Source organism: Biomphalaria glabrata, chromosome 12 (assembly GCF_947242115.1).
Source record: "Biomphalaria glabrata chromosome 12, xgBioGlab47.1, whole genome shotgun sequence".
NCBI classification, from domain to species: Eukaryota; Metazoa; Mollusca; class Gastropoda; family Planorbidae; genus Biomphalaria; species Biomphalaria glabrata.
The window spans coordinates 29,102,423-29,120,710 of NC_074722.1; the positions used below are offsets into that span (position 1 = coordinate 29,102,423).

At 38.9% G+C, this 18,288-nt stretch overlaps 1 protein-coding gene across 1 annotated transcript in view; it reads right to left on the reverse strand.

Moving 5' to 3' along the window:
• Positions 1 to 18,288, reverse strand: part of LOC106079744 (LIM/homeobox protein Lhx1-like) — a 173,629-nt gene that overhangs the window by 107,873 nt on the left and 47,468 nt on the right. The window contains exon 4 of the mRNA XM_056005901.1: positions 187 to 938. Within this exon, the coding sequence (XP_055861876.1) occupies positions 187 to 938 (752 nt within the window). The remainder of the gene's footprint in view (positions 1 to 186; positions 939 to 18,288) is intronic.

Here is an 18,288-nt window from a genome sequence, read left to right on the forward strand (position 1 = left end):
GCTGATGGAAAAGGGTTCAATGCTTTTACCTTTTTATTAGATTTAATGCCGACTCACTTTATTGCTTAATTATTACTTAATTAGATATTTTGGGATTAAAATATATTTTAAGGAGGTAAAAAGCTTTCCATTTTTTTTTCAAGAGAATTTTCTGAAACTTTTTAGAAAAAGGAAATAGCGTCTTACCTGAATGACCCTCATATTAAGGCCTGTTTCTTGAGCGAGTTGTTCCCTGATATGTCTCGTCGGTTTTGGGGTGGCCGCAAAGGCGGCTTTCAAAGTTTCTAGCTGCTTTGCCTTGATGGTCGTGCGAGGTCCCCTCCTTTTGGCGCCCACCGTGCTGGAACCGTTGTTCCCGCCGCCACCGTTACCGTTGCCACCAACGCCCGAAACGCCGTTACCGTTGTCTGGGCTCGGACAGCTGTCGTTGCTGTTGACGTCCGGCCCGCCGCGGTCAAGAGGAAGGTCGCTGGTGGAACAGTTCGAATCCACGGATCCGGGACTAGCGTCCAGGTTGGGGCAATCCCTCTCTTCCTTGATGGACTGAGGCGGGACCGGGCTGCCCAGGCGAGGGGACAGTAAGGAATTGAGACCTCCGCCTCCGTTGCTGAGCGGGCCCAGCCCAGGAGGGCCTCCCATGGGCCCGTTAGGATTGAGACCGTTGCTGTGACCCAGCGCGCTGCAGTTGAGGGGTCCTCCCATCCCCCCGGCTAAAGGGTTGCCCATGCCGTTGCTGACGTGGCCCGGTCCTCCGCTAGCGTTGATGTTGAGAAAGCTGTTGTTGTTGTTGTTGGTTCCCAGCGCGTGGGACATGCTGAGTATCGATTCTTTAGTATCGTGTGGACTTGTATCGCCATCTAGAGGAAAGTCTTTGTCGGAAATGTTGCCTTGTGTGTCAATCCCGGAGTCCATATCGCCGTCATCTTCAACATCAGAACCTGCGATAACATTGAAAAGGTCACTTTTAATAACAATAACAATAATAATCATAAAGAACAAGAGTACATTTGCATAAAAAATTTGCATAAAGTCTATCAATTTCTCGTATCTTTGACAAAGAATGAATATTTAATGGTTCCACTTGACTTGTGGGTTGCTGCTCAAGACTATAAGCTCTGTGTTATCAGTTGACTGTGATCAATAGTACGAAGTGACGTCGCCATCGAGGCCAGCAAAGAAAATAATAGGCCTACAGTTTATGAAATCAATGTCGCGGAAAAGGGTTATCTTCTACGGGTCCTTCGTTTGATAACTATTATGGGGTGTTAGGTATGGTGTAACAAGATAATTTTATTGTGTTCAGCCTGAGCAGTCCAGAATAGCTTCCCTTAGAAGTCCTTTATTTTCCAGTTGTTCAAAAAATAGTTTAGACCTATGTGCATAATTATCCATTATTTATTATATTTTATGTGTCTAGCAAATAAAATTATATATAACATACTCAAGGAGGACCTGACAGTAGCCGATGTAATTAACGTTTATTAATAGACGATTCGGATGTTCCTTTAGAATTGAAGATTATTTCATTTTAGCCCAAACATCTCGTAAGACTATCGAGACAACAGCACAAAGCGCGTTCGACAAGGCAATGAAGTCATGCGTCGTAACTATGTGGAAAGAATTGCAAAGAGTAGATGAATTCGACTTTTTAAATAGCGCATTTTAATGAGCAGTAAATCTGGTAATCAAAATAGAATTAGAAAAAAAGTTCTTATTTAAACGAAGGTAGAGATTCTGGATATTGATATTAACACTTAACACAAAGTTTAATACAAACTAGAAGAAAAACTAAGCGAATAGATTCTTATACCATTCAATCTTTGGAGTTTAAACAAGTGTCATTATACTTGATAGATTGATTAAATAGTGTTCAAAATGTCTATTTTTGGTTGCTTTTTGGAGGGTTTATTTCGAAGTTAACCCTTAAATTGCTGAGCTTTTTCACAAGAGCGCTTACAAAATGGAATTACAATTCAAGTGTTTAGAGGCTAAACTACCAAACGCGTCTAAAGAGTTATTATTATTATTATTATTATTATTATTAAGAAAACAGAAATCTGTAACAATAAAGTGTCTACTTCTACAGTAAATTACAGTAGGTGTCGCGTTAGTTTACAGTTAAAACTTGAACATGTATCTCTAATTGTTTATTTTACTTTAAGATAAATAAAACATATTAGCCCCGAATGAACTAGTCTAATATAGAAAAGGTGGAGGGGCGGAGGACTAAGCTTATGCACGAACTGTCACAAATCGTTTATTTCATTCAATGGAATGTTTTTTATTATTATTAATATTGAGTTGATTTCAATAAAAGAAAAATCAATAGACCCAAACTGGCAAAAGTGGGGGTTTCTGTTTTGTTTTGTTTTATAGAATTTTGAAGAGAACAAAAAAAGGTGGCGGGGATAGTGAATAAGACATATGAGAACCACAGAACGGTATAACCGCGCTCTTTATTTTCTGTGTAAACAAAAGAAGAAAAAGTGATTATGCTAAGCTGTTTTCACGTGACAGATTTACAGACATATGCAACAGCGTACTCTAGAGGTCTATACATGTATATTATATATCTGTCAATGGACAATTAAAATGGTGTGGGGGGGGGGGAAGGGAGGGACGGAGAAAGTGTGAAAACGTGTGTGTGAGGGGGGGGGGGGAGGAGGGAGACAATGATTGAGTGGCTTGTGAACCAACTCGTTTTGTTTAGAAGCCTTTCTGAGAAATGCGTGTTATGTACATCGAGGGGGGTTTGGGATAAATATAGATTCAGTGTTGTTGTTTTTAAATTTTCGTTAAATCAACAGAGTGTAACGACGGGAGGGGGGGGGGCTGTAATTCAGAAGAGGAGGGAGATCAATGGAACTTTGTCGTTGTTGAGTGGAAGTCGCGAGGGAATAGGAGATGAAAGGAGGAATCTATTGCGACGTAAGCCTAGAGAGGGGAGGCGGGTAAGGATTATCGGGGACAGTTGTGTAGCAGAGATGCAGGTAAGGGTGCCTTGAATATCACCTGGACGTTATAATGGCACCATGCTTCATGTTCGCTACTCACTATTTCAGTCGATGTCACCAGCTCCTCCTCTCTCCATCCCAACATCTCCCCCCCCCCCTTCCCCAAAGTTTTTTTTATTGGTTTTCTTGGTCGAATTTGCAAATATACGGAGAGAGAGAGAGAGAGAGGGAGAGAGACAGAAAGAGAGAGGGGGAGAGAAAGAGGGAGAGACAGACAGAGAGACAGACAGAGACAGACAGAGAGACAGAGAGAGAGAAGGATTGGTCAGTTTTGTGTAGCACTCTAACTAATTAAAGAAATAGATTTCTACTGTATAATTTTTGGGCAGTTTTTTTGTGTGGAGTTTAGAGCGTGTGTCTGTGTGTGTGTGTGTCCCCGTGTTTATGCTATATCCGTGTGTGTGTGTGTCCCATTGTTTATGTATATCCATGTGTGTGTGTGTGTCCCCGTGTTTATGTACATCAGTGTGTGTGTGTGTGTAATGGTCTTTGTGAGTTGGCTGCATAGTTACACGCGGCGTTGGACTAGATACATTACACACGGTACTAAATGATTTTTAAAAGAGTGGATTCGAACCTAATCAAAGCCTTAACCCCGGTGTAGCCTGATGATGTTTAGTGATTGAAACTTCCTTTATATCACTCTCTTTGTTTTCCCCACCTCGGCCACACTACTTCCAACGTACAGTTCAACACAAAAAAAAAAATTCTTTAATCTCCCATCTCTTCCATATAAAAACCTAAAACCTTTTTCTCTACGCACAACTTACCCCCCCCCCCCTCCACCACCTACACCTATTTTTTCTTCACTACCTTCTATCGCTTTACAGTTGACACATCTCTGCCATTGTAATGGGACGCCGCCTCTGCCAGGGGTGAGGTTTGGGAGGAGGGAAGGGAAGGGAGGAAAGAACAGAGCACCTCCCCGCAGATCGCGGTGTTAACCCATTCATACCCCCACGTGGACCCATTCATCGCGTCCGCTTATTTACTCAGCAAATATAACTCATCGACCAGGTTAAGTCACTCAATGCCGAATTGATTCAAGGGCTCAAACTATTGAGTGAAGACGAGGGGGGAAAGGGTGATAATCCTCACGTAGTTATGAAAATAAAAAAAAAATGTTTTTTTTTTGCTTGTGGATGATTTTCAGTTGATGGTGTGGGTGTGTCAGTGAGCTCACGTTATATTTTAAATTACTCTTTCTATATATTATATGTTATTTATGTCGACGATAAAAAATTATACAATATTTTATAAAATTTAAAATGCACTACTTCACCTCTTTTAATGTGTACAATTTTGTATATATATGAATAATAATAAGCGTAGTAAACGGTGTACGAATACAGACAATCAACCCCACACACACAAAGAACAAAGTAAGAAAAACTTAGCTTGATGATTGAGTGACTATGGAAGATCAAAAATACTCCAAATCGTGATATCAGGCGACACCTTAACCCACAGACACCCTCGCGCCCTCCAACATCCCAGTAAACATTGTGTGTTATCCGAAATAGAATCTCATTACAGCGGGATTTGACATATCGTCAAAGAATTCTTTAATTGATTGTTACAAAAATATTGTTTCCATTTATTGAATGTCGATTCTGGTAGTACTGAAAAAAATTTACTTGAAGACACATCTTAGAAAAAAACAGATTTATGAGAAAAGCTAACTCGACGTCACCTCGATACTTGTACACATCTTACAACGAGCTCCTCTTGTGTCCTGTCTCTGGGAAGACAATAGAGTATTAAGGCCTTGCACATCCTAGTGCAGGCTTCAACGAGTTAATGTTCATTTAGTGTTCCTCAAATTTTAGAGTCCCCCGCCTAGCATAAACGCACGAGACGGGAAAGACCCATTCTGTGTATGTATTGGGAGAAGTGGGGGGTGGGGGGCTGAGCGATTACATTTTATGTCCCGGAGAAGTGGATTTGAGGATAACCCTAACCCTCAACTCATATACACACCAAGATCGTGACTGAACCAGGCCGGGAACAACGGACTTTTGTTATTGAGGCAATGTGACTCGTCTAACGATTTAAAACGGTGATGTGACTTATGCAACAATTTTGATACATATGCATAAATCAATATAGCACTAAGACACTGATATATATATAGATATATATATCACAATATGACGTTAGGGCTCTTAAGTTATTAACTGCGTCACATATGTACTCAATGTTTGATTAACACTATATAATGCAGTTGCAACCCCTTCTTTCTGCCACAACGTCATCAGCGCCCTTAAGGGTGGAATGAATGAGAGAGGGAGTAAAAGACAAAAGAGAGAGGCATTCTCCCCCCTTGTCTCTCCATCCTCTAATTCTTTTATCGCCGAATGAAGACCACTGTTGTCTCCGGGCACAACGCCGCGATAATTTCCCTCTAATTTGACAAATAGATCGACGATCTAACGCGATTTTCGGATCGCAAGGAGGGTAAAAGTGGGGGGTTAGTAAGCCCCCCCGCCCCCCACACTGCTATAAACATTCTCATTCCTTTCTTGGTCCCCCCTTCACCCCTCAACAGCGTTTTGCTTCCCCCCTCCCCCCTTTTTGTTTCGAAATGTGTCCCGTTTGAAAACTAGATCTTTCGATGGCACCCCTGAGGCCGGATAAGTTAAACGGATTATCAGCCAAGCGGCGAGGCTATGATTGACTTGGTCCAGGCAAGTGAGGATACAACGAGGGCTGGGATGAAGACGGTGGAGCTGGGGGGGTTAAAAAAAAAAATCCACAGAAATTGGAATGAGCAATGAAACATGCTCACAAGTAGACACACACACACGCGCGTACACACACTTGCAATGTCTACACAAAAAAAAAACTAAATGAGTGAATATTTTATGAACAAGGGTTTGTTTTTTTTTAAAAAGTAAAATATCAATGATAGAATTAATAATTAGGTTTATATCTGTCGTTGTAAACTGAATTGAATTTAGTTTTTTTCCCTCCCCCTGGGTTTAAAAGACATCATATTATTGTGTGTGTGTTTTTTTAAAGATTTGCACAGATTTTTTCATTATATTATTAGCTCGTGATTTATGTTACAAAAAAAAAAAAACATTAACTTTTTGAATTCTTATTATCAATATAAAAAAAATATAAACAGAACATATAACGTAATCCTGGCAGAGAAGAGTTATTATAATAATGATATAAAAAAAAAGTAGATCCTAGGGTTATCAGATTGTGAAATATTGAAGCTAACGTGGCTAAGAACAGATAACTCTGTCGTCGCGTATGTGATATGGAAATTAGGGAAATGAATGATGCATGATGGGTGCCGGAAGATGGGAAGGTTGATAGGATGATAATGTATAATACGCGCGCTTTAATATTGGCAGGTCGGTGCGGCCGCGTGCGGTGCTGCGTGCCGCCATCTTCTTGGTGATGATGTTGTCTTGGTTACAATAACTCATTTGTGTATCAACATGACATCTTTTTTTAAAAAATTATAATTTCCTTTTGGGGGGGGGGGAAGGGGGAGGATGGAGGGGAACTATCTAGATACTAATTACATATTCTTAGTCAACTTCAGGTTGACAATTCTGATTTCATTTCAACAGACAATCTATTGTTCTGGTACTAGACGTAGGAAAGAGAGTTCAATTTTGTAAAACAAAAAAACTGTATGCTTTGTAAGTTAGTTTGGAAAATGAAGGTCAAATCGAATAGGTCACTTTAACAAAAAAAAAAAGGGGGGGGGGGGGTATTTAATGTTCAACTTTGTGTGTGTGTGTGTGTGTTTCAAATTGGGCGTTATGTTTTTTTGTGTTGCAAACTTTTGTTTTTTAAATGGTGCTTTTCAGTCTTCCATTTGTCTGTCTGTCTGTCTCTCTTCTCTCTCTCTCTTTTCTCTCTCTCTCTTCTTTCCCTCTCTTTCTCTATATCTGGGTCTCTTTTCTCATACACTTTTCTCTCTTTCTATCTCATACACATTCTCTAACTCTCTCTCCCTTCCCTCTCTCTCTTCTTTCTCTTCTCCCTCTTCTAGCTCTCTCTTCTCTTTCTCTCTCTCTCTTTCTCTCTTCTCTCCCGGCCTCATTCTCTATATCTGTGTCTTTCTAATACACTTTTCTCTTTTTCTAACATATACACATTCTCTAAAACTCTCTCCCTCTCTACTTTCTCTCTCTTCTCTCTCTCTTCTCTCTCTATTTACTCCCTCAATCTTCTCTCTCTCTCTCTCATTCTCTATATCTGTTCCCATTTTTCTCATACAATCTTTTCTTTTTCTAAAACATACACATTCTCTAATTCTCTCTCTCTCTCTCTCAAGCACATTTTTTTCTCTTTCTCTTACACCCCACCCCCCTTTTCTCTATCTCTTTCTCCTGCAACACTCTCATTGCTGAACACACGAAGAATGGACTCGCCGTTGCGTGCACAACTTGAAGCACGGTCTGTCGTCTGCAGAGGGTCACCCGATGACCCCTAGGGGTAAGACAAACACCCGTGCACAATGGTGTCCACTACAAAAAAACAGAACAGTGTCCAACTGTCCAGGATTGTTGACCCACGGCAGTGGAGGGGGAATGCAGGAATAACACGTCACTACTGACGCCACAGTAAGACATACAACAGAAAAAGGGGGCGGCGGGTGCTACAATAGTTGGGTTGGGGCATTTAGGCCCCCATCAATCATAAATTGAGATTATCGACGCCTTGATAAAATGGATTCTAACAGATAAGAAATTATGGAATACATTTGAAAGAAAAATATTTAAAAGAGAATGGACTTAAAAAAGAAGAAATTATAAATAAATAAAATGATAGAAAAAGAATTCAAGAAGAATGCAAGACTTTATGTAATATAGAATAATAGACAAAATAACAACGATAGACAGGAGAATGAAAGGTGAAATAATACAAAGTATGAGAGGAATAAAAATGAAAGGAAGAAAGAATAATAAGGAGTTCCTTGCTCTTGTAAAGAAAGTAGGTCAAGACAGTATGATAGAAAGAAATTATGATTTAAAAAAGGTAACCAGAACTTTGTTTAAATGACTAAACCGTTGCTAAATCTCAATTTAGTCGTTTCTTAATATCTCATGTACACCGACAGTTCAAATCTCGTTTAGCTGCCGACAGATGGCGTTACTGGGCGCTGATCATCAGAGACATCTCGTGGCGAGGCTCCTAAGGGACTTGCAGAATACTTGGCGACAGGCTTGATGGTAGCATGGCTCACGGCGCCTCTATCGCGCCACCGCTCCCTTCAGTCCACTGGTTCACTACAGCCCTCGAGGGGCGTGAAATCAAGGGGCAAGATGAAGTTTTGCCCTGTTCTCTCCAACACCCCCCCCCCCACTCCCCGTGTTTCCCCATCATTTAAGACGAATTAATAGACTATGATTTTCTTTTTACTCTTTATGGAGTATGCAAGGCGCTTCCTTCTCTCACATTCTCTCTGTTACTCTCTCTCTCTCTCCCTCTCTCTCTCTCTCTCTCTCTGCACTCTCATCCCTCTCTGATTTAGAGTAACAGGAAGCTAGACAAAAAGATATAATGGCGTCAGAGAAAAAAAAAAGAAAGAAAAGATTGAGCTAGAAAGATAGAGCGATAAAGATTGTAGACTGACAAAAAAGGCTAATAAATAACTAAATGAAAGACTCATGCCTCATGATCTATAATAATTTCAAATTCGCTACCCAGATATCCTATCAACAGGTCTTTGTATATAGTTTATTAGAAATTGATTTTAAAATTATTATACATAATTCCTTTCTTTTTGCCTAAAAGTGCACGCGTCTGCACATTATAATAATAATGATAATAATAATAATAGCAAAGATTACGATTACTAAGAAAACTGTCCTCGTTTAATGTTAGCGAAAAGGCCTTGGCTATGTTTTATCACGCTCACATCTGCAATGTTTTAAGTTTCAATATCACTGCCTGGTATGGCAATCTGAGCATTAAAAATTAAAATAAACTTTATAGAATCCTAAATGCTGCTGGCAAAATCATTGGCAAAAAAACAAACCCCATTTGGGCAGTTGTTTGAGACAAACGTCTATAAAAAAGCTAACAAGATCCTCGAAATAAAGAATCACCCTTTGTTTCGGGATTTTGTGATTTTACCATCACAAAAGAGATACAAGACACCGATAGCAAAGACAAACAGACGCAGACGCTCTTTTAGGATCTCTGGGATTGTATCATTTAATAAGAAAAATCTGACATATACTTTATTACATGTAAATTACTAGTTAGTTTGGTGTGAATGTACATTTTAATTTCTTATAGTTATAATGTTTTTTGTTTGGTGTAATGCACACATTGTAAGACAAATTTCCATACGGACAATAAAGATTATTATTATTATTATTATTATTATTATTATTTATTATTATTATTTATTATTTATGTGAAAAACGAACTAATATTCAGTCTCTGGCACTGCCAGGGTCGAGCTTCGTTAGAGAAACAAAATTCATTGTAGTCTCCCTTTAACAGTGTCTACTGTTATTATTTTTCTTATTATTAGTAGTAGTATTTGTTATTATTATTACCATCATTATTATTATTATTTATAATAATTATAATTATTATTGTTGCCGTTCTTTGAAACTATTCTGAAATCGAGCTTTAAGCGCCTAGATAATATGTGAAACTATTCTGAAACGTAATTTCTATTTGTATTCTGTACGATATGTTGATGTATCAGCAACAGTTTATGAATCAAAATATATTTAATCTTTTTGTTTTAAATGTGCAAGATGCCCCCCCCCCCGCATCGCCCCTCTATCAAGTTGTAAGAAAGTGGTGATCACACATGTGCAGAATCTGTAATGACCACCTCCGGGACTTCAAACGTTGTGAACTGTTAGCGACCACGTGCCGGCATACGCCCACTTCGTAATAACATTTCATTAGCAAATGACCCCGAAGTTGCCCCCCCCCCCCCAGCGGACGCCGCCGTTTGTATCGGTTGGGGTGAGTAAATCCCAGGGAACGTTGGCCTGATCGCTCATTTCTACGAATGCTCTATTGGCTATGTTATCATTAAATCCTAGACGAAAAAAAAAAGGGAAAGAAAAAAATTTGATGTAGCGCCCCCCCTCACACACACGAGTGACCCCAACACTGTCTTATGCTTCGAGCTCACACCATCAACCACACCACTCCGGCCATCCGCTACTGTCCCGACAAACTAACAGGACACGTGCTTGGTGAAAAAGTGTAGGCGAGCAAGAGTTAATGTTCGAAGCCGCTAAAAAATTTTGCTAGCTGTGGGGTCCAAGAAAGTTGTGGGGTCTTGGAACATAGTCCAAGAAAGTTGTGGGGTCTGGGAACATAGTCCAAGAAAGTTGTGGGGTCTGGAAACATAGTCCAAGAAGGTAGTACCATACGTCATTCAAACTTTTATTTGCATTTTTAAAAAAATCTTTGGTTCCCGGCTTTATACAACAAATTAGGGCCTACAAGGAATGTCCTGTGTTCCTTCTGCCTGCAGACGTCTAACGATTCCCGACTCATTTTCTTGTAAACTTGTAATTGTGGTACTTTATGTTATGTTGAGGTCTGCTCCACCTGATACATGTTGGAAAATTGACATCATTCCATGGCTAACTGTTTACGAGACTATCACGTGACCAGCACAATGACCAGAAAGACACGGTCATACTAAATCAACTGTGGCTAAAGTGTCCGCAAAGCCATAAAAGAAAAACCTATCTACCTATCTATCTATCTATCTATCTATCTATCTATCTATCTATCTATCTATCTATCTATCTATCTATCTATCTATCTATCTACCTATCTACCTATCTACCTATCTATCTATCTATCTATATATATATATATCTATCTACCTATCTATCTATCTATCTATCTATCTATCTATTCATCCATCGCTAAGTCTATATCTGTCTTTATATGTCCTTTACGAACAACTAAAGGCTAAACCGTGAAAAAAAAAAAGATGCAGATTTCTAGAATTTTCTCATCGAAGTCAAACTGACGAAAGACGTTTTGTGAGTATGGGAGCTCGACAAAGATACCCATCTTCACACGCCTCTGTCTCCCCACCCTCCCGATTCCTTTCCCAACTCTCGCACACCCCATGTCCGGATGTCTGTCCAAGACAGGACAGGAGAGCTCCGCAAACACTAAGCGTTGGTCATCTTTGACGAGGCCACGTTTTGTTGTTGTTTTTTCCCTTCTTCGTCTCTTTGAACCGAGAGCTAGAAAGGGGGGGGGGGGGGGGGTCGGGGATTTTGGCAGCAGTTGTCCAACGTGCCCCCCCCCCCCGGCCACACTTCACACTAAGAGCCTGATGCAAAGGGTTGTACGGGTTTTTTTTTTAACTGTCACACGCACGTGTCTCGGCTGATGCCCCAAAAAGAGATTGTCCCAGGTCGTTCTGTCTTTGCCTAAAGTCAGTTCCCAAGAATATGTGGTGGCCTAACGAAAAAGGGGAAGCGCTTGGCTTCAGAACCGGGGGGGGGGAGGGTTTCTGGGTTCGAATCTTGGTGAAGACTGTGTTTTTTTTTAATTTGGGGATCTTTGGGCGCCTGACATTAGTTGGGGAAAAGTAAAGGCGGTTGGTCGTTGTGCTGCCCACATGATACCCTCGTTAACCGTGGGCCACAGAAACAGATGACCTTTACATCATCTGCCTCATAGATCTGAAAGGGGAAACCTGATGAACAAGTGAGCTACTTTACAACCACTTACATATTAAAAAAAAATAAGTTCCCCTTTCAGGCCTTGTGGACCTTAAGGATAGCGGGTGGTCAAGTGGTTAAGACCTCTGATACCCAACGGAAAGTCTCGGATTCAGACTTCGACTTCTTAAAATTTCATTGGAAAATTATCTTCTTGTTGTACCAGTTCTGATCTGGAGGCTTGAACTTAAATTCCTGGGTACAGACAAGGAGATGAACATCACGGCTGACTACTGACCACATAACAATTGTTTAAAAGTTGTTGTTTTTAATTAACCACTGAACACACAAATTGGGGACTTTGGTTTTACCTGTCCTTTGGGTCGCGAACAAAAAATCAAAATATTAACAATATAATTATTATTATTAATATTTTCTTGACCCCTTTTTTTCGAAGTGGGTGCATGTGTGTAGAGGTGAAGGGGCGTGAGGTGCTATACTTTGTGACAAGTCTCAGAAAAATGTTTCCTCCTCACTAGGGGGCGCTTCAGCTAGCCTGATCTTACAGCGTCCCTCCCATCTCCTCCCCCCCCCCAACACATATATACGATCACATCTCCCCCCCCCCCCCCCACCCCAATTGTAATTCTGTTCAAAGGTTAAAGCTAAAGCATTGTTTAACACAAGACAATATTTCCACATGCCTGTAAGACCAGGGCGCAAGTACCACACGGTGCAGACAGCAGCTCCCTTCCATTACCCTTCTGCCCCTCTACACGAAACTTAAAAAAAAAAAAAAAAGGATGTAGACTTGTAAGTAGGTAAGCCACTCTGTGTGTGTGTGTGAGTGTGTGTGTGTGTGTGGGATTGTGTGTGTGAAAGTGAACGTTTATATGTGCGGGCTCTAGTTTGTTCCGCATGTCACATGTCAGTGGAGGACGTCGTGTCAACATAGAACCGCAGCATAGTCCAAATAGTGGTCACAAGAAACTCTCGCGCTTGACCTTTTTATCTAGCTTTCCTTTTTTTTTTTTTTTACCCCTTTTTAGGATAAGCAAAGGGGGGAGGGGTCTCAATGGGGCAAACATTGTTTCATTAACTTCACCTACCCTAGGATAGTGACGGAGGGAATGGGAATAAATAAATAAAAACAGGCGGTTGTTAGGTGGTAATAGTAAGAGCCCTTGTCTTTTCTTACTTCCAATGTTCATTTATTATATCGCAATTAGTAGGGAGCGCGATTTCTTTGACGTTAACGCGAATGTCTTCAGTTCGAATCCTAAATCGTGTTTAATTTATTTTGCCCCCCCCCCCCCCGGGCCAGTTCTTTTATTTCCCAAACATTTATCTTTCTGATTTGGAAAAAAAAAAACATTTTCCCAGACGAAAAAGAAACAACACAAATATTGATTGAAAGGAAAGGCTACTTTGACATGTTTGGTTGTATTATTCACTTATTATTCTTATTATGCTATGACATTATACACTACATTTGAGTGCATAACGCTTAATCTAAATTATTTCTTTGTTAAGTCTGGGAAAGGTGAACTTTTCCCTGTATGAAAGGGTGGCTCTATTAAACACCTCCTCCTACCCCCCCCCCCCCCACCCATATTTTACCTTTTGTATTTTTACTAAAAATCTTTTTGGGTGAAGACAAAATTCATCTACGCAATGTGAAATCGCTGGTACGCGCCAGAGAACGGTCCCGCGTCAGATGAACAATTCTAGGTATGGACCAGGACCAAGTGGTCCGCGAGTCGTGTCCTGACATAGGTAACCACAAGACAAAGTTCATGTCTCTCCCCCCCTTCCCTTCCTTCTGTCGCTAGACTGCAGTATCTTCTCTGCACCTCCACAGATACCCCCATCCTTTTTTTTTTACCACGCCCCACCAAACAAGAGCTGCCCAACATTCTCCCTAACCTACCAGCGTTCCTATGGCTTTTTTCTTTTTTTTGAGTGTAAGGTTCTCTGTGTGTATTCCTTGTGCTATTTGCACGGACCTATGATGACCCTGCTGTTGATGATGGGGATGAAGCAGGGATGGGGGAGTAAGAGGGTCTGGGGGGAGTTTGACTGCTGTAGTGGCACGTTTTGAGTAAGAACGGCTCATTCTGGAGCGGTCAAGAGAACCTGATGACCAGTGAAGTAACCCCACCCCAAAATTTAGCAGGTAAAGTTTTCTTTCGGTATCAAGATCAATTTATAAGGTATAGTCTTGCTAAATTAATTAGTGAAACCATAAGACAAATACAGTGACTCTAATATACGAGTGCATGCCAGGTTATATCCACTGAAGCTATGTAATGTTCTTACTTAGAAAACAGAATAAAATAACAGAATAAAATAAAATAGGTTTTCGATGTTCAAATAAAATATACATGTTTATCTGTCATTCATTTTTTTTTGTTTGTAAATTTTTGGTTAAAATGGTAATTAAAGCTTCAAGATTTTTATATTTATTAATTAATACATGGCGATACATAGTGTTTCAAAATGAAAAGACGAAGTGTTCAAACCATAAATGGGATTCTAACTTTCCACTTCTCTCCCCTTCTTCGGGCAAACAAAAAATATGGAAATTTATAAAACCAACTATTTTATATGACATTTTGTTTGTCGTTATTTTTAGATTTTTTGGTAACTGATTCTAAACCAGTTTATACATATACATGACTGGAAAAAATGTAAACTTTACATTATTTCTCGATTGGGTGTGAAGAATATAGATCTTGATCAGCATGGTGCTCACGTTCTCCGTGTGTTTAGCAAGGCTTGATGGGAGTATAGGCGTGTGGTGACAGGTCAAATATGTACCAACAATTTGTGGCACGAAAAATAAAAATGTCTTTTAATTCTTTGTGGCGTATGTAGAAGTGGGGGCACAGCACTGTGACGTGACAACGAGCTATTGGTCTGAACTGCCCACAGGTTGTCACGTTGCAGGTCAGTGTTCCAGCATTCTATAACGAATGGTCTCGGTCGAGTGCGGGAATGCTCGTTGAGAGCAGCTTCAACATGGCCAAACTAATTTTGTAGATGATTATATTATGAAAATGATAATGGTCAAACCAGAGTTTTCACTGTATGGCCAATTAATTGGGTTTTTTTTCCCAAAAAAAAAATTTACACAAAACTGTCACGTATATATGAAATCGTTTGGATTGTCCAGGTTCCATCTATTGTTATTTTGTCCCCCATGAGACCATTGAAGAGTTCGCAAGCTAGTTGGATGAATTGTAAAATTTAAAACAGGTATGACAAAGTATGCATGACTTTAGTTTGACTAAAATTAACCAATCATTGATATGACTAAAGTATGTATCCGTTTAGCTTATAGGTTTTCTGATCAAAAGATAAGACAATACCTCCAACAGAATATTCATTCGGATGGGGGGGGGGTGGGGTGAGAAACAAGGGAAGGGGAGCGCAATCTTGAGTGATGTGGGTGCCTTCCGTTCTTGGGACAGGGGCTTAAGAAAAGATTTCAACGTGTGTGCGTGTGTATTTTTTTTCTCTTTGGGGAGGGGTTCTCACTTTGAGTTTGGAGAAGGGGCGCGAATTGAGGGTGCTCGTCGTGCGGGAGAAGGCCGGGGTGGGGGACTAGGGAAGAAGAGTGAGTGAGTGTGTGTGTGTGTGGTGGAGTGTGTGTCAGTGTGGTTGAGGGGGGAAGTTTGAAGGAGGGTGCTCGCGAGTCGTGTGGAGAAGATCCAGGAGACATTTGAAGATGAGTGTTTGACATCTGTCGCAGGTTCGCAAACACATTGGCGCTGGTGGTGGCGCTGGTGAGGAAGCTGACGGGGTGAAAAGAGGAGAGGGGGGGGGGTTAGTCGACTCGATGGGGTGGTGTTAAGAATCTTTAGCTTGTTTGTGGCGTCATTGATCGATTTCCACCCGACCCCCACTCTATCCAGGCTTCCGTCATTCAGGTTTGTGTCAGACTCACTGTCTTACCATCTACTGTACGCGAGAGAGTCATCTTAACCACTTACATTTACAGTCACCTACAAGCATATCGATAGGGGGTGGGGGGGGGGCGCTAACTCCGTATAATAACTAGATCATGATGTAGACCTATAGATCTATTGAGTTCATGTTTGTATGTGCCCATTTAGATGATGTAAGGTTAAAAAACTTCAAAGAAGTATCAAGGCTGACTAGTCGTTTTTTATGGGCTCTGGACTGTTGTCTCGATAGTCCTGGGTTCGAATCCTGATCGCCACAATCTCCCGCAGTGATTCGGGAATCTTGGGCTAAGGAGTAATAATCTCCAAATATAAAGAAACGTCAATAAAAATAATATAACACATGAAAACTTTAGTCAGATAACAACAATACAACTCTAGTCAGAAAAAAATAATATAAATCTAGGCAGACTACAATAAATCAACTCTAGGCAGATTTAAAAAATATAAATGTAGTCAGAAAACAACAAATAACTCATTAGATTTCAACAAAATAACTAGTCAGATTATAACAATATAATTCTAGCAGATTACAACAAAATAACTAGTCAGATTATAACAATATAATTCTAACAGATTTCAACAAAATAACTAGTCAGATTATAACAATATAATTCTAGCAGATTTCAACAAAATAACTAGTCAGATTATAACAATATAATTCTAGCAGATTTCAACAAAATAATTAGTCAGATTATAACAATATAATTCTAGCAGATTTCAAATAAATAATTAGTCAGATTATAACAATATAATTCTAGCAGATTTCAACAAAATAACTAGTCAGATTATAACAATATAATTCTAGCAGATTTCAACAAAATAACTAGTCAGATTATAACAATATAATTCTAGCAGATTTCAACAAAATAACTAGTCAGATTATAACAATATAATTCTAGCAGATTTCAACAAAATAATTAGTCAGATTATAACAATATAATTCTAGCAGATTTCAACAAAATAACTAGTCAGATTATAACAATATAATTCTAGCAGATTTCAACAAAATAACTAGTCAGATTATAACAATATAATTCTAGCAGATTTCAACAAAATAACTAGTCAGATTATAACAATATAATTCTAGCAGATTTCAACAAAATAATTAGTCAGATTATAACAATATAATTCTAGCAGATTTCAAATAAATAATTAGTCAGATTATAACAATATAATTCTAGCAGATTTCAACAAAATAACTAGTCAGATTATAACAATATAATTCTAGCAGATTTCAACAAAATAACTAGTCAGATTATAACAATATAATTCTAGCAGATTTCAACAAAATAACTAGTCAGATTATAACAATATAATTCTAGCAGATTTCAACAAAATAATTAGTCAGATTATAACAATATAATTCTAGCAGATTTCAACAAAATAACTAGTCAGATTATAACAATATAATTCTAGCAGATTTCAACAAAATAACTAGTCAGATTATAACAATATAATTCTAGCAGATTTCAACAAAATAACTAGTCAGATTATAACAATATAATTCTAGCAGATTTCAACAAAATAACTAGTCAGATTATAACAATATAATTCTAGCAGATTTCAACAAAATAACTAGTCAGATTATAACAATATAATTCTAGCAGATTTCAACAAAATAACTAGTCAGATTATAACAATATAATTCTAACAGATTTCAACAAAATAACTAGTCAGATTATAACAATATAATTCTAGCAGATTTCAACAAAATAACTAGTCAGATTATAACAATATAATTCTAGCAGATTTCAACAAAATAACTAGTCAGATTATAACAATATAATTCTAGCAGATTTCAACAAAATAACTAGTCAGATTATAACAATATAATTCTAGCAGATTTCAACAAAATAACTAGTCAGATTATAACAATATAATTCTAGCAGATTTCAACAAAATAACTAGTCAGATTATAACAATATAATTCTAGCAGATTTCAACAAAATAACTAGTCAGATTATAACAATATAATTCTAGCAGATTTCAACAAAATAACTAGTCAGATTATAACAATATAATTCTAGCAGATTTCAACAAAATAACTAGTCAGATTATAACAATATAATTCTAGCAGATTTCAACAAAATAACTAGTCAGATTATAACAATATAATTCTAGCAGATTTCAACAAAACACGTCAAGATTTTGAAAAACTGCGTTCGAATGTCGGAAAAATTCCACAATTGTGATCATCTTAGATTCCAGTCCAGTACAATGACCTATCATAGAGTGCTCAATATTTAGAGCCATAATAGAGGTTAGTATTATGCCCCATCATGCCCCATCATTGAGTCCACAATTTCGCCCCCACTATAGGTCATACAATGTTAGGATGCAGACTACAGAACAACACATTTCTCTTAAAGCATAAAAAAAAAAAATCATATAAAAAAAGATTTGAGTCGTGTCAAGATGTGTGGCGGGTGTGTGTGTGTGGGGGGGGGGGTAAGGCAGTGTGTGAGGAGAAGTGAGTGGAGGGGGGGGTCAAATAGGATCACTTATTGAGAACAAGAGACCCCCCTCCACGGGCAGAAGGCTTTCCCTTTAGCCGGTCCAGTATTAAGAGGCTGGGCAACGCTCAAGGAAAATACTTGAGTCCTCTTTCTCTTTCTTTCTCTCCCTCTCCTCTCTAGAACCGGCCATGTTTGAGCACTTGCTCTACAG